The sequence below is a fragment of the Macaca nemestrina genome, chromosome 2, assembly GCF_043159975.1.
Source record: "Macaca nemestrina isolate mMacNem1 chromosome 2, mMacNem.hap1, whole genome shotgun sequence".
Classification (NCBI taxonomy): Eukaryota; Metazoa; Chordata; class Mammalia; order Primates; family Cercopithecidae; genus Macaca; species Macaca nemestrina.
The window spans coordinates 82,444,967-82,467,275 of NC_092126.1; the positions used below are offsets into that span (position 1 = coordinate 82,444,967).

Below are 22,309 nucleotides of genomic sequence, written 5' to 3' on the forward strand. Positions count from 1 at the left end.
AACTGTACGGCGGGGTTTCCGTAGTGTAGTGGTTATCACGTTCGCCTAACACGCGAAAGGTCCCCGGTTCGAAACCGGGCGGAAACAGCCCGAAAGACGTTCTTTTCTTTGCTTGAAAGAAAGCGTGAGATCACTTTTTTTTTTAGGTCAGCGTGAGATTAATATATATCGGTCTTTCAAAAGACATGATCTTGATAGCAATTTGAGAGTTTGAACCGTAAGTTTTTATGTTACTTTATTCGTTCACCAAATGTTTTTATGGAAGCCTTGCCACGTGGAACACGTGCCCCGGGTTTTAAAAAATGAATTTGACTCACCAGCTAATACATAAAGAATACTGTACAGCCTAGAAGGAAAGATCAAAGTGTAAAAGTGGTTAGTCCTGTCGCCTCCTGAGCGTTTTTGTATTATGTCACTTGGTTTTTCGTCTGAAGTGTATGTAAATAATCGTATTAAAAATCTTCTACTCCAGACGCAGGAAAACCTTTTCCGGTATAAAGCCCACCTTCCTCTAATGTTGCGCATGCCCACTGTGCCCAGCTGCTCCGCTTTCGTGCATCCCAGACTTCTGTCACCAGGTAAGGGCATCTTGGAAGCTGAGCCACAGTTGGCAGGGGCACAAAAAAACCAGGGGGTGCCAAGAGTTTTCAGGTTCGTAAGCGGGAAAGGGGTGCCGAGTCTCAGCTAAAAAATCCCCCATGGCAGAGATCCGAGTATACATGCAGCAGTTTCCACCGGTGGGGGCCCCGAGAAAGGGGAGGATGATGGGAGAAGACAAGCAACTACAAGCCCCCGTATCCAGTGCGCAGCTGGCTTCAGGAGAGAGGCCCGCGGCGCAGTGCTGCCGGGCCTCGGCGCAGAGCCCCGGCAGAGCGCCAGACGCTGACTGCCGACACCAGAATGCTCGCGATGAGGAAGACAGGCGGAGCGCTGCGAGCTAGCGAGCCCTCAGCTCTCGTATCCATGACGCCTGCTGCTTCGAGGGACCCCTGGCATGCTGGGGAGTGGGTCTCTGTGGGCCATCCTGTCCCGTCCTGGCCGGCGCTGGATCCCCACCGCCCCAGAGCCTCCCGCACGGCCACGGGATGACAGAGCCGGACATGACGCCACCGTGGAAGGAAGGGAGGGGCGGAGCGTGGCGCGGTGACGTCCTCCCAAGATGGCGGAGACAGAGTGAAGAAACTGTGTTCCCCCACTTGGGTTGCTATCGGTGAGTTCCTACTTCACCCCTGGCCCGCCATCCCCGGTCTCTCCAGAACCTCGGCCATCGGAGGGCAGGCTCCTTGGAGTTCCCGCACGGGTCCGGGCGCAGGTGGAAGGCTTGGGTTAGGCAGCCCCGGGGTGGCCTGGGCCACAACCTCTGCTGTGGCATTTCGCGGGAGTGGGAGCTGGGCAGAGGGCAGGGCGGCAGAAGCCGAGGAGGGACTGGCTTTGGTTGTCACTCTCGGATGCCGCCTGGCGTAGAGAGAGTGGGAAGGGAGAAGGTGTGGCCTCCTCGGCGCCAGTGATAGAACCTTTGACAGCAAGCCGTGGCCCGGCGCATTCCCGGCTCTATGGGCAGCCACCTCGCGTTTTGGAGAAACCGCACTGGGGAAACTAACAGGTTTTGGTAACTTGAGAGCAGTTTTTAAAAACTCGTACTGTTCTGCCCCTATCAGTCCCAAGAGATCATGTCTTAGTGGCTTAAAAAATTTTTTTGTAACATATGTCCACTGAGCTTGAAAATCTGAGGGTTCAACTGATGTGAAGGCGTCAAGTTTTGCGGTGCTTTTTTCAGGTGGTAGAAGTGTTGCCATTCACCGTCACTTAGTGATATGTCCAAAGGATTGTGTTAGTTGGTCAAGGGAACCAAAGATAGAAAGGCACCCATCCCTTCATTCTTAACCATATATATTTGATAAGGATTTTCAAGGGGGGCTAAAATTGTCAAAGTTATGGCCTCTGTCCCTTCCCTCACTGAACGTTGATGAAACTTACGGTTACTGATTTACTATTTCTTTTTGTCTTTTAGATCAAGGGTAGAATTCCATTCTGATATCAAAATGCAGTATTCGCACCACTGTGAGCACCTTTTAGAGAGACTGAACAAACAGCGGGAAGCAGGTTTTCTTTGTGACTGCACCATAGTGATTGGGGAATTCCAGTTTAAAGCTCATAGGAATGTGCTGGCCTCCTTTAGTGAGTATTTTGGTGCGATCTACAGAAGCACTTCTGAGAATAATGTCTTTCTTGATCAGAGTCAGGTGAAGGCTGATGGATTTCAGAAACTGTTGGAGTTTATATACACAGGAACTTTAAATCTTGACAGGTAAAGTACACATTTTATTTCCAGTTATAAAAACTAGTCAGTAGTCTTCACAGCAAAAGTAGCTTTGTGTTTTTTCCCTTCATTCTCTGAACTCAAATTCTTCAACTATTTTGTGCATACAATGTTTGTTTTTATAAAGAAATCAGTATCACTGATGTAGGATGAGCAGGCAATATTTCATAAGCACAGAAACCACAGATAATAAACAGTAAGATTTCTGACACGTTCATCTACTGAAATAGAGCCTGTGATTTCACTTACGTAAACTTGAACATTAAACACAATGAATTTATTTTATTTTATTTTTGAGACGGACTCACTGTCACCCAAGCTGGAGTGCAGTGGCGCAATCTCTGCTCACTGCAACCTCTGCCTCCCAGGTTCAAGCGATTCTCCCACCTCAGCCTCCCTAGTAGCTGGGACTACAGGCATGCACTACCACACCTGGCTAATTTTTGTATTTTTTTTTTTTTTTGGTAGAGACAGGGTTTTACCATGTTGGCCAGGCTGCAAACACAAAAAATTCTAAGTGACTTCCAGTTTCCCATTGCTTTTTGGTCCTTGTATTCCTCTGGTCTCTCTCCCTCATTCTGACTCCTGTTATCTCTATTAACCTACCAGTACTAATACTGAAGTAAGGTCAAAGATGCTAGAATGCTTCTCTAAGATGCTTACTATTGTCACTGCATTAACAAAAAGTGGGTTCTGAGGAATCTGATATTGCAGGCACTGTGTGTCTCCCCTATATAATGAACCATATAATTAGATTAATATCAATACATTTACTGATTGTAGGGGAAAAGGTGGAGGGAATAAAAGCAAAGAGAAACTGATTAAATTACCCCTGTCTTATTTCTGCCTCTCCTATGAAAGTGGGAACATGAGTAGACTGTTCATAATCTTCTGACATAGGAAGATTATAGGCTTTGGAATTAGATCTTTCCTGTCAGTTGCTATGTCTCCTTGAGCATGATGCAATCTCTCTGGGCCTCAGTTTCCCCATCTGTCAAAATGAGATGGTAAGAACTACCTTGAGGCTAAATAAGGTTTTACTTGATCCTTATTCACTTCCCTGTGAACATTAATTTCTTTATTTTTCTTCTTTACCCTCTCCTCCCCCTTTAATTCCATGTTTCTTGGAGAAAAATTAGAAAAAAGAAAAATGAAACACCTGAAATTCTGCTACCTACTGATAACCGCTGTTAACCTTTTGATATATATTAATTCATTCTTTTCCAGATCTCGGTAGAGATGTGCATGTATACAGTAAGCAAAATCTTTCCCTCCCTTTTATATTGCAGCTTATCATGGAAAGATACTTATTTAAAAATCTAGAATCAGGGTGCTCATTAATCCTTTTGACAAGGAAACATTCTTGTGCAAGAAGTATCCAGTGTGGGGAGGGGAGGGAGAGAAAAGTAAACTTTCATGCTATTTTGGAATTATTTTTAAATTTTGGCATAATGAAATCTTCAAGTGAGTTCTTGATAAGTTGATTAAGGGAAAAGAGCGTGTGAATTTTGACTGGCCTTCAATTTAATAGTTTCCCTTACTCAATTAACTATGCAAAAAAAAAAAATCTTCATTTGAATACACAGTAGAGCACTTTTCTTTGAGACTCCATGCAAAGAACCAATGTGAAGAACAGCCAGGTGTTTTGTTCAGTCTCTTTTGGTACGTATCTTTCCTGGGGACTGGGGAGCTAATTCCTCGAGTTCAGCTAGAAATGCAAGAGAGGATTTATACCAAAATAGAAAGGCTTACAACTTAGTGATTAAGAAAACAGGTAGAATAATAGAATTAGTTGGCTCAGGGGCCACATTACCTTGGTCAAATCTTCATTCTAACATTCTGTGCTCTTGGACAAGTTACTTTATTTCTTTGGACTTCTGATTTTTCACTTGTATGTAAAATGAGGATTATAATAGATTTCATAGGCATGTCCTGAGGATAATCTTATAAAGCATTTTGGCATATACCTGGCAATATGTAATTAAATGACCTTCAATGACTGTTCACAAGATGTTATCTAATACTTGTAAACAAAAGCAAATCTGTTAGAAGTAAATGTTGATTGGTGCTCTTAACTGTGACTGAGATTATAGCCGTCTATGAAATAGTTTGTATGAATTACCATTTCAATGTTGAACTTTTTTTTTTTTTTGAGACAGGGTCTCTGTCGCCCAGGCTGGAGTGCAATGGCACGATCTTGGTTCACTGCATCCTCCACCTCCCAGGTTCAAGGGATTCTCCTGCCTCAGCCTCCCAAGTAGCTGGAATTACAGGCACCCACCATCATGCCCGGCTAATTTTTGTATTTTTGTAGAGATGGGGTTTTACCATGTTGGCCAGGCTGGTCTCCAACCCCTGACCTCAGGTGATTCGCCCACCTTGGCTTGCCAAAGTGCTGGGATTACAGGTGTAAGTGACTGCACCCGGCCTTGAACAATTAATATATGACTTCCTGCTAACTTATATTGGTCTTAAAGGCTACCTGACCTTGTTATCTGTTTGGCAGTTCATTTTATGGAGCAGTAAACACAATTGGAGACCAAAAGATCTTTTTTAGTGGCCCAGCCCAAAAGACAATTTTTAAAAAGCTGTTGTGACGCTAAATTAAATAAGGGGAAACATACAGGTGGCACTTGAGGCAAAGCAAGTTTAATTAGAAGATGATGAGAACATGGGTAGAGATTTGTAGATATTGTAGGATACTTTTAGAGATCTTAGAGGTTCATGACACTAGTTATTTTTTATTTCAAATTTTAGTCCTTTAAAAAAAATAGTGTCACCAGCACTATATTTACATTGTCAGCTATGATTAAAACCCTTTTCTGGCTTATACTTACAACAAAGAGAGAAAGAGATCATCTTCCAAAAGATAAACCGTATTTAGGGGAAAAATCAAGTAGGAAGATTATTTGAGAGTAAGGGGTGTGTGTGTGTTTCCATCCTCAGATACTTATAACAGTCATATTTTTAGTGTTAATACCAACTCAGCTCTAATTTTACAGCTAAGAAAGTTGAACCCCCCAAAGATGCTGACTTACCCTAATTAAGTCAGCTAGTAATGCCAGAGCCAGTGCTAGATTAATCAAACAACCTTTCACCACATTGTGAACTTCTGAAGGGCAGAGACTATTTATTTATTAATATCTTAGTACCACACATGGTAGATGCTTAGTAAACATTTGACTACAATATTGAACACGGTTGCTTAAGTCTTTCTTTGTAATTCTCGTATCACAAACACTCCAGCTAATTTGGGTTGAGTATCACCAAAAAAGATTGAGAGGGTTGCTAGAGAGAGTTTAACATTCTAAAACCTTGTTCCTCTAAGTGGGTTCCTCTTAGCAACATTGGCATCACCAGGGAGTGTATTAAGAAATGCAGGCAGGGCTGGTGGCTCACACTTTGGGAGCCCAAATTAATCTTAGCATTTTGGGAGCCCAAGGTGGGAGGATCACTTGAGGCCAGGAGTTCGAGACCAGCCTGGGCAGCATAGCGAGACCCTGCCTCTACCAAAAAAAAAAAAAAAAGCCAGGCGTGGTAGCACATGCTTGTGGTCCCACTTACTTGGGAAGCTGAAGCAGGAGAATCACTTGAGCCGAGGAGTTCAAGGCTGCAGTAAGTTATCATTATACCAGTACACTCCCGCTTGGGTAACAGAGGAATGCCCCATCTCAAAACAGAAAAAAGAAATGCAGAATCTCAGGCCCCATCACAGACTTACTGAATTTGAATCTATATTTAACAAGATTCCTGGGTTATTCGCACGCACAGCAAAGTTTGGCAAACATAATTAAAGTCCCTCACAGGGAAGCAGGAGAAAATAGTAGGAAACAAGTGTCATTAGACTTTGCCTCTTTTTGCCTCTTGCCAATCCAGAAAAGTTGGTTGCTATCTGAAGAGGTCTCAGGATGAATGGAAGAGGTAGTGAGTTGCCATTAGCTATTTTTGTGTTCTAGGGTTTTTTGTTTTTGTTTTTTAAAGCCAGAAAATTTAACATTTAATTTTTCTGCAGTGGTTCACTGACAGCTGTGAATAGCCATTATCTTTCATCTCTTGAAGTTCTGTAAAATTGGAGATTTTCACCTAAACATTATTCTGAATGCATTTATAAATATATTTTTCTCTTAGTGATGTCTTTTTCAGCATTCTGCTTCATTAGGTCTTTAAAATACATTGAAGTATATATGCAGCTCTGTTTCAGAAAGTTTTTCTTTGATCAGAATATTGTCATGTAGCCTTGTTTCCTTACAGTTGGAATGTTAAAGAAATTCATCAGGCTGCTGACTATCTCAAAGTGGAAGAGGTGGTCACTAAATGCAAAATAAAGATGGAAGATTTTGCTTTTATTGCTAATCCTTCTTCTACAGAGATATGTAGTATTACTGGAAACGTTGAATTGAATCAACAGACTTGTCTTCTTACTCTGCGAGATTATAATAATCGAGAGAAATCAGAAGTATCTACAGATTCAGTTCAGGCAAATCCTAAACAAGGGGCGTTAGCAAAAAAGTCATCTCAAACAAAAAAGAAGAAGAAGCCTTTCAACTCCCCGAAAACAGGGCAGAATAAAACAGTGCAATATCCCAGTGACATCTTAGAGAATGCGTCTGTTGAATTATTCCTAGATGCAAATAAACTGTCCACACCTGTAGTAGAACAAGTTGCACAAATAAATGATAATTCAGAACTCGAGTTGACATCAGTTGTGGAAAATACTTTTCCAGCACAAGATATTGTGCAGACTGTTACAGTGAAACGGAAACGTGGAAAATCACAGCCAAACTGTGCTCTGAAAGAACACTCTATGTCTAATATAGCCAGTGTCAAGAGTCCTTATGAGGCAGAGAACTCTGGGGAAGAGCTGGATCAGAGGTATTCCAAGGCCAAGCCAATGTGTAACACATGTGGGAAAGTATTTTCAGAAGCCAGCAGTTTGAGAAGGCACATGAGAATACACAAAGGAGTTAAACCTTACGTCTGCCACTTATGTGGAAAGGCATTTACCCAATGTAACCAGCTGAAAACGCATGTAAGAACTCATACAGGTGAGACGGGTGTATGGGGAGATATAATTATTTTTATACTGTGACTAAAATAGTGTATTTTTATAGAGAGTACTTAGCACACACTACTTGTGATCAGAAGTTGGTATATTTTTCTATTAATCAAAGTATTTAACAGTGTTAAACTGTTGAAAATTTGTTTATAATTGTAACCAAGTATTTAATGGCTGTTTAAGCCCTATTGCATCAACTCCTTATACCATTTTCCCTCCAAATAAGCATGTTGATTTAGCTTACCAAGTATTTAACAGAGACAAAGACATTAAAACTGATAAAGAGAAAATGTAATTACAATTCAGGCCAATTTTCAGATATTGCCAGCACTTATTACATACTTTCTAGACTTTGTTGACTTCTGAACATGTTCATTGGAATTACACATACAGTGTTCCCTCAGCTTCTACAGTTACCTTTATTTTGCATGTCCTCTGGTTGTAAAGTATGAACACCCATTGGTACATTTAGATTCGTACTTTTTAATTTATTTATTTTATTTATTTTTTTTTTTTGAGACAGTCTCACTCTGTTGCCCAGGCTGGAGCGCAGTGGTGAGATCTCGGCTCACTGCAAGCTCCGCCTCCTGAGTTCACACCATTCTCCTGCCTCAGCCTCCCGAGTAGCTGGGACTACAGGTGCCTGCCACCACACTCAGCTAATTTTTTGATATTTTTAGTAGAGACTGGGTTTCACCATGTTAGCCAGGATGGTCTCGATCTCCTGACCTCATGATCTGCCTGCCTCAGCCTCCCAAAGTGCTGGGATTACAGGCGTGAGCCAACGAGCCTGGCCCTAGATTCGTACTCTTTTAAATGTTGTATGTACTTCTCTCATTTTGAATTCAGAAACACTAATTTCTTCTAATTCTACTGGTGTTTTCAATGGTCTGGAAAATACTGTATTTGTTTTCAATTCCAGCAGTTAACATTTTCTTAATAACAAAGCTAGTACTGTTGATGAAATCTTATATGACTTATGCAACCAAAACACTATTTTCTTCTAAATATAAATTTTATTGTTCCTTTAGGTGAGAAGCCATACAAATGTGAATTGTGTGATAAAGGATTTGCTCAGAAATGTCAGCTAGTCTTCCATAGTCGCATGCATCATGGTGAAGAAAAACCCTATAAATGTGATGTATGCAACTTACAGTTTGCAACTTCTAGCAATCTCAAGATTCATGCAAGGTAAAAAACCAAATGAGTTGTTTGATCTTTTAGTCTCTTAATCACCATAGTCTTATGAATAGACTATTATATTAGAATTCAGGACAGTAGAATTTTAATTGTGGCTCCACCAAACGGTATTAACACATTCAAGGAACCACAAGGAAGCTATAGTAGTTGATAGGAAATAAGCGGGGTCGGGGGACTACTAGGAAATAAGGTCAGACTGATCCAGAAATAAGATCAGAATGGTCCAGAATGCAACTTAAGAGGATCATTCTGGCTAGTATAGGATTATAAGAGTGGAATCAGGGTAAACAGGAATCTATAGATAAAAGCCAAGCAAGGGTGATGGTGGTTCAGGCCAGGGTGGCAGCAGTGAAAGAAATAAGTAGTAGTAGATTCTGGATATATTTTAAAGTTAGAAATAACAGAATTTGCAGACAGATTGATTGTATGTGAAGTCTGGAAGAGAGTCAAAGATGATTCTGAGGTTTTGGGCCTGAACCCCTATAAAGATGGAGTTGCCATTAACTGAGATAGAGAAGGTTTGTGGGTAGAACAGTTTAAGTGGAAGTGCAGGAATTTACGATTACAGTTATGAGCATGTTAAATTTGAGATGACTTACACTTCTGAACAGAGATGTACAATAGATAATTGGTTATCTAAGTCTGCAGTTCAGGGGTCTGGTTTAAGGTGAAGATACCAGTTTGGCAGTCATTAGCATATGACAGTATTTAAAGCTATAACCCTGGCTAAGGTCACCAAGAAGGTGAATGTGGATAGAAGAAATCAAAAGATGGTCCTGAGGCACTCTTAACTTTATGGGTTCTGAGAGATGGGTGAGAAACAGCAGACTTAACTAGGAAGGAGCAGCCAGTAGAGGAGGAAAACCAGGAAAGTGGGCTGCCCTGGAATCCTAAGTGAAGGGAGTTATTCTGGTTGGGAGTGGTCAATTGTAAAATTCTGTGATAGGAAGATGAAGACTGGATTTAGCGAAGTGGGAAGTCAGCAGTGCTCTTGACAAAAGCATCATTAGTAGAGGCTAGTAGAGAAGAAATGGAAGTAGAATACTTGGAGTCTCAAGGTTTTGGTAAAGGGGATCAGAGAAAGGAGGAGCAAGTAAGGTCAAGGGTGTTTGGTTTTTTGTTTGTTTTTGTTTTTGTTTTTTAATATGGGAGATATCAGTATATTATACCATAATCCAATGGAGTGAGAAACATGGATGATGTGGGATTGGGGAAATTGCAGAAGTGATATCATTAAGTAGGATCTCAAGTATACATATTGGAATTGATGGATTCAGATGAACTGTCACCCTCATGTTATATGAATTTTTCTCAGTGAAATAGGAAGCAGGGGGTGTCACCTGAGAATAACAATGGGTGAGGAGATGCTGATGGTTTGAGGAGAGAGTTTTCACAAGTCAAAGAGTGACTAGACTCGTGGAAATAATTGCCTGCAGTATTAGGGGCCCACTGACAACCATATGAAGATCATGGAAAAACTTTTTGAATTGATCTCAGAACTAATGTTTTGATAATAAATATTTGTTTTTGGCAGTGTTTACACTGAAACAACTACTGATTTTAAATACATAGTCTTGGCCTGTTAAGATGACATGAAATAAAATGTGTAAAAAATTTCATGAATTCTTGCTATATAGACTGATCTCCAAATTGTTTTACTTACTTAACTTTATATTTATTTACTAATAGGAAGCATAGTGGAGAGAAGCCATATGTCTGTGATAGGTGTGGACAGAGATTTGCTCAAGCCAGCACACTGACCTATCATGTCCGTAGGCATACTGGAGAAAAGCCTTATGTATGTGATACCTGTGGGAAGGCATTTGCTGTCTCTAGTTCTCTTATCACTCATTCTCGAAAACATACAGGTGAGTTTGACAGGGAGAGACTGCTTAAAATAAAGTTATAAATAAAAGAAAAAGGGGACTTGGGCCTTTAGCGAAGTAGATTGGAAACTTTGTAGTTAGATATCTGTTTGTACTTCTATGAGCTATTTATGATTTTCACATACTGGTTAAATATAAAAGCTGACTTATTTTCTAGAATAATACAAGGTGGGTGAAATAAATTATATAACTTACACATTAAAATCAGTGAGATAATTTTGATATTATATAAACTTGCATTGAGATGCGTTTTGTGACTTTAAAAATACCTTTTCAGCTTCCTGAAGGGTCATCTCCTATAGTTAGGGTTGGGGAGTGGGTTTGGGTTGAACATGGATTTTTTTAACTTCTTAGGACCTTTCCTACGCAGATATTCTGAGATTTTCAAATTAAGTAATTCAGACACAAAAGAGCAGTTTGGAAACAAACTGCTTTTTTAGGGTACATTTTTAAAAGACTTCCCTACATGCTTTTATTCTCCTTTATTAATATAGTAGATAGCAAGAATATGTGGGTTTATGAATTGACATGTTCTTAATCATATAAAAATCAAATTCCATGCCCAAATCATCTCTACTAGAAGGGACATTTTTAGGAATAAAGTTTTAATATATGAGAACTTATGAACAGTATATAATAATTACTAATATTCATTTACTTGGATCACTGAAAATACCTCTAAAGTACAATATAGAGAGGTTTTAATTTAAATAATATTTCAGAAAAGCTTTAGATTATTTGTAATTGATAAATATTATATTGGTATAGTACACCACTTCGCTATCTTTTATTTTCCATCTAGGTGAAAAACCATACATATGTGGTATTTGTGGGAAAAGTTTTATTTCCTCAGGAGAGCTCAACAAACACTTTCGGTCCCATACAGGTCTGTGTTTAGGGAGAACGTATTATTTTTTGTTCTCTCTTAATTTCTTTTTATGTAAACCTTGACTTTTAAGCCATTATGGACTATATGGTATTTAGTCATACTATACCTATAGCAATATCTTAATGTATAAATATCAACTTATTTGCTTTTTTTTTTTTTTTTTTAGTTGTTTGGAGTATAAATTAAATTTGTTAAAGAATTGTGTTGGTTTTCCAAGAAATATGCCAGATAATCAATAGTTTTTAAATGATTTGGATTAAATTGCACAGATATACCAAGAAATGAAAAGGAATAGGTAATACCAAGATAACATCAGATTTTCTTACTAAACAGTGTTTAGTATGCAAGTTTTAGGAACAAATTTTAATTTTGACATGTTTATCGTAAAAAGTAGTTTGTAAATTGTATAAAGAAAATATTGAATGTAAAAAATTTTAAAAGAAAGGAAAATGCCACTTTGAAAGAATACTGTTTTAACATTCTCTTTTTAAAAATTCCTCCTCATAATTCCTACCTAGAATAATGTGAGTACTTAATAGAGATTTAGTAACTTTTTGGTGACTTTATATTCGCACACGCTTTAGTTTACACCATAAAGCAGTGAACAGTTCTTATTTCCAAAGAAGTGTAATATTGTAGCATGTTGGCAGTATTTTTAAGGATTTTCTAATTTGTCAGGTACCTGAGAGCAGAAACTATGATTATTACACTTATTTTCCCCCAGCTTTATCTCTTAGCCAGTGTCTGGAATATAACTGACACTCACTAAATGTTTCATAGAAATACAAGAGTAGGTTTAGTTTGCAAGTACATTTCTGTTCATGAAAATGCTCAATTTTTCTTGAGATACAGATTTTTTGTATAAAGGAGTGACTAGGTTGTATAGAATCTTTCATTTCACTATACTATAACCAGGTGATTAAAGTGACAATTTGAAACCAAATTTAAACACTATAATAATTTTTGCCTTGTGTTCATAAACATTGATATTTTTGTCTTAGCTAGCAGTTTTTAAAATATTGAAATTTAAACTTTTTAATTTGTTTTTCAGGAGAGAGACCATTTATCTGTGAATTATGTGGAAATTCTTACACAGATATTAAAAATTTAAAGAAGCACAAAACAAAAGTCCATTCTGGTAAATGCTTGTTTTTTTGTTTTGTTTTATTTAATTTGGTGCTTATATGAGTTCTATTCCTTAAAAATGTTGAGATGAGATGTACATTTAAGCAGTTTAAGTTAAATGTCTATTTCAAAAACTAGGTATATACATATGAGGAAAGTAGCTTTTTTACAGTAACATTTATTTTGGATTTCTTTTCATATTGAGCCTCTTATAAAAAAACTTGAAACATTTCCTCCTTTTAAAACCTGACTTAATAACAGTCCCAAGCATGAAGGAACATATAAGCAAACTATGTGTCACTGTATCCCATACTGGAGTCTGGATAACTCAGGGTTTACTACGGTTATTATGAAAAAAAAAAAAGGGGGGGGGGGTGTTATCATGAACACTAGTCCAGAAATGTTTAAGAGGAAATAGGGAAACAGGTAACCCTACATTGCTATAATATATAAAAATGGAAAGCGAGACAACAAGTCTTGGGTCTGTTGGTTAAAATGAATTCTTGAAAAAGCTTCCCTGTGCTTACTATTTTATTCTGTCATTATTAGAAATGACACTAGGCACTTCTGGTGTGTAAATACTTAAAACATCATAAGTATTAAGTTAGAAACATTTGAAAACTACAGTAAGTCATTAATTTAACCACTTGTTAGATTTCTGCCAAGTGTACGTTCAGGGAATATGAAGTTAAACAAGGCATAGTTCTGGTACTCAAAGCACTTACAACCTGGTGTGCGAGAACAGAAACCTAAATAAATAATTACAAGGGAAAATTTAGGGCATAATCGACACAAAAGTACTAAAGAAGATACTGTTTTTCTGAGGTAAGTACTAGAAAAAAACTTAATTTTAGGGAATTTGAAGGATGGAGAAGAGTTCAAAGATGGAGATGGGACGAGATAATTCCTTCCAGGCAGAGAACATTGTAAAGAGTCCATGGGACAAGAAGGAAACCTTAACTAGTTGAAGTGAAGAGTAGTTTGGGAAGAATACAGATAATTACAATTTTACAAAAGCAGTTTTGTCTACCTAACAAGGATGGTGAAACCGAAATCACGTCAACACTTCAGAGTAACGGAAGCATGTTAAAGCCATTGGAAAATTTGAAGGCAAAAGTACATCTTTAGTCAGTGTGCTAATTGTTCCCTTGAGTAAAGCAGAATTTCTCACCTCTGAAAATATATGAAAGTGTCATACATACTATTCTGAACTCACAGAATAATATGAACAACTTATTAAAAACATTCAGTGAATGAATAGAGTATTTCTTATCACTATTTAATACTTTGAGGGAGTTAAAGAAGTATGACTTGACATTTATTCTCAAAGAATTTACAGTCTGGTTGAGGATTCAAGGCATACCTGAGTAGAATGTTAAATGGTAATAAGAGAGAGAGATGCCACAAGACAGTATATGAAAATTGACAAATATATGATTAAGCAGATAAAACAGCTCACCCTGTTTCATTCTTAATCAAGTCCATTTTTTTTTAATGGAGTTAGTGCTTGAACTTAACCTTGAGGCCCAGATTAAATTTACATAGATAGTGAGGAGGGCATATCTACAAAAGAGAAACCACTTGAGTAAAAGTATTGAGGTTGCAATGTAATTTCTGGGAATGGTAAGTACATTAGTCTATCTTATTTTTAAAGATAATGTAGATTTTTTTCCTTCCATTGTAGGTGCAGATAAAACTCTAGACTCCAGTGTAGAGGATCATACTTTGAGTGAACAAGATTCCATACAAAAAAGTCCTTTATCAGAAACTATGGATGTGAAGCCTTCTGATATGACTTTACCATTAGCTCTTCCACTTGGGACTGAGGACCATCACATGCTTCTGCCTGTCACGGATACTCAGTCTCCTACATCAGATACATTGTTGAGGTCAACTGTGAATGGGTATTCAGAACCACAATTAATTTTTTTACAACAATTATACTGACTTTGTGAGGAATATGGAATTGCTAAGATGTCATTGGTAGCAAACATCTCTGGTAAGGTGCATATATTCATACTAAATTCCCATTCATTTGAGTTGTGACCATTATTTTTCATTCACTGAAGTAAAAGCACCTGATGCTGCATCACAACTGCAATGTTTGTTTTTATTTTTGGCTTTTATGTCTATACTCCACACAGCTTTTTAAGGAATGAATTATGTAGCACTATTTTGGGTGGATGAGTTTTATTTTCTTTTAAAGCTGCCTTAATTCCATTTTTATTTTGCATTTTAGAATTGCCCTTCATTTACTAAATCAGCCAGTTAATGTGATTCAGTTTTGACCTGTGGGACTTTAAAATTTTCCTGCCCTCAGAATTTAAGCAAAATCCATGATAGTATCAGCCCAAGAGTGTGTTACTATTTGTCAGCCCCACGGATCAATACATAAACTATGGAGAAAAAGTAAAATTTCATTATTTCTGCTCGTGAAAATTTAGGTGCTGAATAAGAATTGTGCTATTTCTCTATTAATATATTGTTAGAAATAACTTTTCTAATGAAACAACAAATGTTTCTCAAAATCTAGAAAAGTGCGTATAAATTTTTGTTCATTTAGAACTCAGTATTCTGGAGAAAACCAATGGTCAGTACTTTTGGTTTGAGTTATCTGAGATTCTATTTTCAAAATGAATTTTAAGTAGATATTTGGTGTTTTTATCTTGTCAAAGACAGTTTCAGAATTTGATTCAGTTTATGTTTTATTCAGTTTCTAAAATATTGGAGATGAGGAAAATGTACTTGAGTTTTGAAATATTTTGGTAAGCCTCTATTATGCCTGTTATGCACTTTTAAAATAAATATTAAATTCCAGAAAGAATTTTCTAGATATAAACTTAATGCATACTAGAAATCACTCGGCTTCTAAATTTGGTACATTATATTGCATAAAGAGTTAAGAAATTAACCTCAATTATAAGTAAACATTTTGAGTTAGCAGAAAGCCAATTTTAAATATTTTATATTTGAGTTTTCTATAAGTTTGGGGTTTGTTAATTTTATAAATTAAACGACAACTTTTGGTTGTGGTTGTAGTTTCACAATGGTACTTCTCCTTCCAATCGAATGTAGAAAATTCGTTATTATCCTGATATTTGCACCACTCATCCCCATGCCACTTTTCCCACATATTTATTTATTTCACTGCCTGATCTTTGGATATGAAATTATCAGTTCCATGAAGTCAATTTTTATAATGCCGATCAAACAGCATGGTGACATTCTTTCTTATTCTTTTTTTCCCCCCCACAAGGCTATTTTTCAGTGTGAGATGACATCATTTATTATTTCTGCCATGCTGTGACTTTTGTTTTCTGCTTTTAAACTACACCTGTAGTACAGTTAATATGGTTTTTATTGGTGTTGATTTCTTTAATTCATTAATTTTCTCTACTTGGGACCCAAGTCACAGGAACCAATTAGAAGACATAATAAAAATACTTAATGCTTGTAATCTGTAGAGATCTTCACCATTTCACAGCACACACATTATTTTCATAATACATTGCCACTGGTGGGACATGGGACTGACTTATTTGAATAGAGTTTGAAATACCACCTTTGTACGATACAAACTTAATATTTGATTATTTTATTTAAGAAATTTATGCATGTGTATTAAGTTAAAATAGTGGGTTTAAATAAAATTCATAAAGCATTAGAATGTTCACCTAATCTCTTCTGGTTTAAATGTGATAGGACTGTATTGGAATGTGAAGAAATTAAAGAAAATTAAAAGACTCAGCCTCTTTAGGAAGTTTGCTAAAATGGGGAGGTTATGTTTAATTTATTTATATCTTCATTAATCCAAGCATCTAATGAACAAAAAACTGCTACAGTGATGTCATAATTCTATAAGGGCAATAGTTGCCAAATTTCCTCTGGTATAATTAGCATTTTTCTTTTGCATAGATTAGCCTTCAAATTTATTATTTTTAGTATTATTTGATATGATTGAAGTGGCTAAGATTGATTGAGCTTTTCTTGATCACATTTTCTGCTTCTTAGCTAAAGTAATTTTATTTAAATTGACATGGCTTGAATTGTCATCATTTTCTGCTCTTCCAGAATGATGTGCAGAGAAAACTTGAAGACAGTATCTCTTCTTTGGCATTCTTCTCTTAATGCGATGCTATTATTTATCATAATATACATGTATTTAGTTGTATCTGTTATCATTCTGATACTCATAACTACCATTTTAAGTCCAACTTTATATTTGTTACAATGCAGAGTTTTGGGAAAGGTCTATTAGTAATTATTTAAGTATTACATATTTTTATGGAAGTCTTTAGAAGGTGAATATCTTACTGAAAAACTGTTTTCTAAATGAATTTAATTTTGTTTTGTATTTGTATCAGATCATGCCTACTGTATGTTAGATTTTAGACTGTTTTAAAAGAAACCCTAGATTATATAAAAATTTTTTTGCTGTTTTTAAATGGCATTTGTTTTATGTTTAATTTCACAGGATAATTTTGATAGACAAATTTTCTAGAAGACCTTTTTTGAAAGGTAATGGTTCTATAAGTTCCATTCCAACAGTAGTTTATTTCTGTGTTTCAGTCCTACAGAAATTGTGCGAGTGAGTAGTTGAAATAATGTACATGTACCAGTTTTTTAAGTATTCTAAATAGTTCTAACATTTAATGCATATCAGAAACATGTTTAAGAAATACCAATATCCAGGCCCACCCCACCTATTGAATCAGACAGTTCCCGGGGCATATATATGCTGGAGAAGCCCCATAGGTGATTTTAATGTATACCAAACATGTAGAGTCTCACTCTGTTGCCCAGGCTGGAGTGCAGTGGCATGATCTCAGCTAACTGTAGCCTCCGCCTTCTGGGTTCAAGCAATTGTGCCTCAGCCTCCTGAGTAGCTGGTACTACAGGCACGTGCCACCACACCTGGCTAATTTTTGTTAGAGATAGAGTTTCACTCTGTTGGCCAGGCTGGTCTCGAACTTCTGACCTCAGGTGATCTGCCCACCTCGGCCTCCCAAAGTGCTGGGATTATAGGCGTGAGCCACTGCGCCCAACCATGAACTACTGTCTTAAACATTTCTTGATGTTCTACCTTTGGGAAGCAATTTAAAATGATGCTCTTGAATATAATTTTCAATATTTTACCTAGATATGAGTACCTAGAACTTTTTTTTAATATATACTTTAAGTTCTAGGGTACATGTGCACAACGTGCAGGTTTGTTACATATGTATACCTGTGCCATGTTGCTGTGCTGCACTCATTAACTCATCATTTACATTAGGTATTCCTCCTAATGCTATCCCTCCTTCTTCCCCCCGAGTTCCTAGAACTTTAAATACCATCAAGTAAAATTCTTTAAATTCTACATTTTTACTTATTATTTATGGGCAATATTGATACGTAGTTATTACAGCATTAATTTTTTGAGATAATATAGTCTGCTCTTCTGTCCTCTGCAACTCGTGCTTCCGTTCATTCAAGAGGTTTGCTGTACCGAGACTCCTTGACTTATGGGTTTATCATAAGTCAAGGAGTATACTGAGTATGTATTAGTTTCACACATTGTAAAGTCAAGAAATCATAAGTCGGGGACCATCTGTATTTGTTTAAGAAATTAGATAATTACCATGTAAATACAGTATTTAATTTCAAGAAAAATTTACTAAAATAAACACTATGGATGTGAACATCCACATATTTGGATAACAGTATCTGGCCAGTGTTTCAAATGCTGGGAAAAAATTCAAATCAGAATGCATAAAGCTGCAAAGATGATAAACTACTCTTAAGTTTACAGTCAAATGGAGATGCGAAGCATAAATATAACTTGCAATAAGACAAGCCAGGATGTTGAGTATTATAGTAGGGGAAGGCAAGAAAGGAAATGCTAAGCAGTCATCAGGAGTAGAATGGACAGAGAAACGGCCATTGTTTACCTGGATAGGCAAACAAGGAGATGGCTGATGGAAGAATTTGCACATAGCTGATGAAGAGTGAACTAGGCAGAATGGAGAGAAAGTGTTAAGTGGAGAGGAGATAGAAGTCAGAGGCATCTCCAGTACTACACCTACCCCATCTTGAAATAGTCCTCTACCCATAGTCTGTGCTGAAGGAGTGAGATTAGATAGCCAGGTTTGTAACCCATGTTCTCACATGCCAACCACAGTTGCGTGCTGGAGGGCGGGGATTAGACAGCCACTTATGTAACACATGATTCCATACTTGTGACCACAGCAACAAAACACTTCACCAGGGAAAAACAATTCATAGGCCAGACTGAGCTGTTAAGATTCTTTCTGACAAGTTTGAGCTATGAAATTCTGAAACAATCAGGTAATGATATACCTATAAATGAAAAGATCATTTCAGAACTGGCCTCGAAGTCAGTGAAGCAAGCTAAAGTCTAAAGGAAATGATGAGTAAGCAGAGAAACCTCATCTATAGAGCAAAACTAGGGAATGAAACAGGTTTGCTGAACCAAGAGACTGCCCTAAAGAGATCAGAAGAGTGGCCTTACTTTCTGGCTTTGCAATCCTACTGAGGTGATGCAGCCATGATTCATTTTCTGCCCCTGGATGCCATTGATTGTGGCTGTTGTATCCTTATGTTAAATCCCCTTTTTCTTAAACAGGCTGAATCACTCTCTTTTCCTTGTAATCAGGCAGCCCCAAATTGGACACCTAAGCTTTGATCCTTGGTGATTGAGAAGATAGTGATACCACTGACATCAAGATAAGTCAAGGAGCATGTTTAGAGAAGGGAAGCAATTTTGATGTACCGAATTTGATTGGTGGTGAGATATGCATGAAATTTCTGGTAGTGGTTGGAAATGGGGCCTGAACCAGGACAAGTTAAAGCTAGAGATACAGATCTTGCAGCTAATAAGTTATAGAAATGATTAAGGCAGCCCTGGGAGATGGTATCGGAGAAAAAAAAGATGAGGACAGAATTTGGGGGAAAATTCATTTAAAGGATGAGCATAGACGGAAAAGAAGATGGAAAGTGATAACAGAAAGGAAGAAAACCAAGGTGGCACACATTTTTCAGAGGCAAAAGTGGCTTTGTAACAGTCACATGGTACAGAGAAGTAGGATGTAAATCTGAGACAACACTGGGTTGGATAATTGGAGCATGATGATCCTTTAGAAGGCAGGTACAGTATAACACTGGGAGCAGAAACCAGATGGATATGGTTGTAGTAGATATTAAGAAGATATAATAAATAAGTAATACTATAGAAAAGTTTGAAAAGGAGAGCATTTAAGACAAATCATCGTTATTTTCCCAAATATGTGAAAAGCACATACTGCTTTATTTTTTGCTTTCAAATTTGAAACATTGTAAAATGATGAGTATAATATGATCTGCAACAGTGTAAGATGGAGCAGTCTTTGAGCTGGGTCTTAAAGGATGATTGCTAAGAGAAAAATGAAACAATACCTACAATATGGTTGCAGATTTGCTCTTTATAATTTAGATGTGCAGAGGAAATGAGAGTTTTCCTATGGAACTTATATGTCCTTCCTCTTGAGCCCATACCCAGTGGTGAGTCTGGAAAAAATTAACTTTTACTTTTAGCCAGTTTAAAACCTAGTCTGATATAAAGGGGATAGAATTTATAATATCTTAAGGGATTTACAGGTAATGCTTAATCTTTTGGAGAAATGCTGTTTTATTTCTGCCCTTTGTCTCGCTAAAATGGTGTCCAGACATATCTTACAAGACGGTGGCCATCAGGATAGACAGTCTTTCTTGAGCCCTTCCATTCTCTGGGCATTATACTGACCTCTGTTGCGGCAGGCAGCAGCTTATAAAATAAGACACCGAGTCTTTCCTAGTCTAGTCAGAGCCCAGTTGTCCTTTGCTGAACTGACTTCATCTCAGTTCTCTTGGATTTGGAAAACTCTCTGGGGCCCTGTCAACTGCAGCTCTGCCTCAGGCAGCAGTCTAGGTCAGATTATAGGTTTACCACCTGCACCCCACTGTGAGCTCAAGGTAAGCCTACTTGCTTCCCCTTCAGCCATCTTCTGAATTCCCCTTTGGGGGAATATGGGAACTTGTGGGTCCCTTCTGTAGCACACAGGAAGAGACCGTAGCCTGGGAAATCAAACTCTTTCCAGAATCTAGTAGACTCCCTAGTACCCAGCATGTGAGGAATACTACAAAGCAATGAAAAGTGAACAGACTACTGCTACATTAAACAACATAAATGAATCATACTAATATAATGTTGAACAAAAGAAGTCAGACACAAAAAGAGTGTATACTGTATGCTTCCATTTATATAAAGGTCAAGAACAGGCAAAACTACTCTTTGGTATTAGAAATCAGGATAGTGGTTATCTATGAGAGGAGGGTGGGAGAAGCTAGCAGCACTGACTTGGGAAAGGGGTATGTATATGTTTATATGTATTTGCCTGTATTTATGAAATTGTTATTAATACCTGTCTGTAACACGTAAATAGGTAGAATACTTTTTCAACTTCTGAACTTTGAAACCCTTTGAAAGTCACTGGTAATTTGCTACCACAAACCTTTGTATTAATACTACTTAATAACTTTCAGTTAGATACCTATAATGACCTTTACTTGCATGCTATTTCACTACTTGGTTATATTTTCATTATAAAAAGAAATTTAGTCTAGTTCCTTGGCCTCTTTCTCCAGGGTTAAAACTTTAGTTTATATTGTAAAATTTCTTTTAAAAAATTACCCTACTCAGTTTTTCACAATAGACAGTTATACGAAGTTATTATTTGAAAAAAGTAACCTGTTTTAATTTATAAAAGAAAACAAATAGGCTATAGAATATTAACCTCTGTGAAATAATAAGACAAATGTATGAAAATTATTTTAGAGCTACTTTTTCATGGCTGCTGACCTACTGGAACAAGAGCAAAACCTGCATTAGATGAATGGTCATAAGATTCTCCAGAAGTTGATGTCCAATAATAATGCTTTTTAAGACCATTGGAGACTTCTGCAAGATATACGCGTCCATCTACCACAAATGGCTCCACATCTGTATTGTCTGGTTTTAGACGACCCATTTGAATTAAGTCTGAATATGCCTAGGATTTTTAAGAAAAGAAAAACTGTATCATTAAGAAAAAATGTATTCAATTTACAGTGCTTAAAGAAATTTAAATATTCAAATTAGCTGTGCTAATTTGTAGTTTAAAATAAAATATTCTGAATAACATTGCAGAATTTTAATATTTTCCAGGTATTGTAGGTAGATTTTTATTCATTTAATTACACAGAATGAAATTATGTTGCAAAACTTATTTCTAACTTTTAATGTATTAGACATGTTTTGTCATTTTGTGACTCCTAGAGTTAATTTTCTGTACTACCAATTTTGTGGACCAAAGCTCTTACGGTCAAAATTTTCAAGTCCCACAGATGTTCATCAATTGGAATAGGTAGGGGGGCTGGGTAGGAGGGCTGTTGTATACATTCTCAAAAATCTGCTGATAGCTAGTTAGTTACCCATTCCTCAGAAAAATTAAGGGAATCCCAGATTTGGACATCCAATTATATGGAGTTCATGACCCCCCTGAATCTAATCTACAGATTTAGGCTAAGAGAGACAATTCCATAGAATTGGATGCTGACCTATTATTTCTTAATTGTAGAATTTATATATATATAGAGAGAGAGTCTCGGTCTGTCGCCAAGCTGGAGTACAGTGGCACGATCTCGGCTCACTGCAACCTCTGTCTCCTGGGTTCAGGCGATTCTCCTGCCTCAGCCTCCCGAGTAGCTGGGACTGCAGGCCCACGCACCACCACAGCCAGCTAATTTTTGTACTTTTAGTAGCGATAGGGTTTCACCAT

At 37.2% G+C, this 22,309-nt stretch overlaps 2 protein-coding genes and 1 non-coding gene across 11 annotated transcripts in view; 2 read left to right on the forward strand and 1 right to left on the reverse strand.

Moving 5' to 3' along the window:
• LOC105465988 (myoneurin) lies at window positions 1–14,565 on the forward strand. 2 transcript variants are annotated; one of them, XM_071091218.1, is made up of 8 exons: window positions 216–1,210; window positions 2,012–2,308; window positions 6,572–7,365; window positions 8,408–8,567; window positions 10,266–10,444; window positions 11,265–11,348; window positions 12,403–12,489; window positions 14,161–14,565. In XM_071091218.1, exons 1-8 carry the CDS (start codon window positions 1,086–1,088, stop codon window positions 14,421–14,423), a joined length of 1,989 nt encoding a protein of 662 aa, XP_070947319.1. In that variant the 5' UTR covers window positions 216–1,085; the 3' UTR covers window positions 14,424–14,565. The 2 variants fall into 2 exon arrangements, with proteins under 2 accessions (XP_011713008.1, XP_070947319.1); XM_011714706.3 differs by lacking the exon at window positions 11,265–11,348 and having other exon boundaries at window positions 1–1,210.
• TRNAV-AAC (transfer RNA valine (anticodon AAC)) lies at window positions 15–87 on the forward strand. Its single transcript has one exon. It is a non-coding gene; the product is annotated as a tRNA-Val (tRNA).
• LOC105466421 (leucine rich repeat containing 34) overlaps window positions 11,539–22,309 on the reverse strand; it is a 27,608-nt gene continuing 16,837 nt past the window's right edge. For all 8 annotated transcript variants that reach the window (XM_071091225.1, XM_071091223.1, XM_071091222.1 and 5 more), the window contains exon 11: window positions 11,539–21,541. In XM_071091225.1, coding sequence (XP_070947326.1) covers window positions 21,338–21,541 — 204 coding nt within the window. In that variant the 3' untranslated portion in view covers window positions 11,539–21,337. The remainder of the gene's footprint in view (window positions 21,542–22,309) is intronic.

What these genes read in the sequence shown, in the direction of transcription:
- LOC105465988 (XM_071091218.1), top strand. Translation starts at nt 1,086, where the DNA reads ATGACAGAGCCGGACATGACGCCACCGTGGAAGGAAGGGAGGGGCGGA. An exon ending in GCATGTAAGAACTCATACAG is followed by an intron (nt 7,366 to 8,407) that starts GTGAGACGGGTG and finishes TTGTTCCTTTAG; the next exon opens with GTGAGAAGCCATACAAATGT. An exon ending in TCATTCTCGAAAACATACAG is followed by an intron (nt 10,445 to 11,264) that starts GTGAGTTTGACA and finishes TTTTCCATCTAG; the next exon opens with GTGAAAAACCATACATATGT.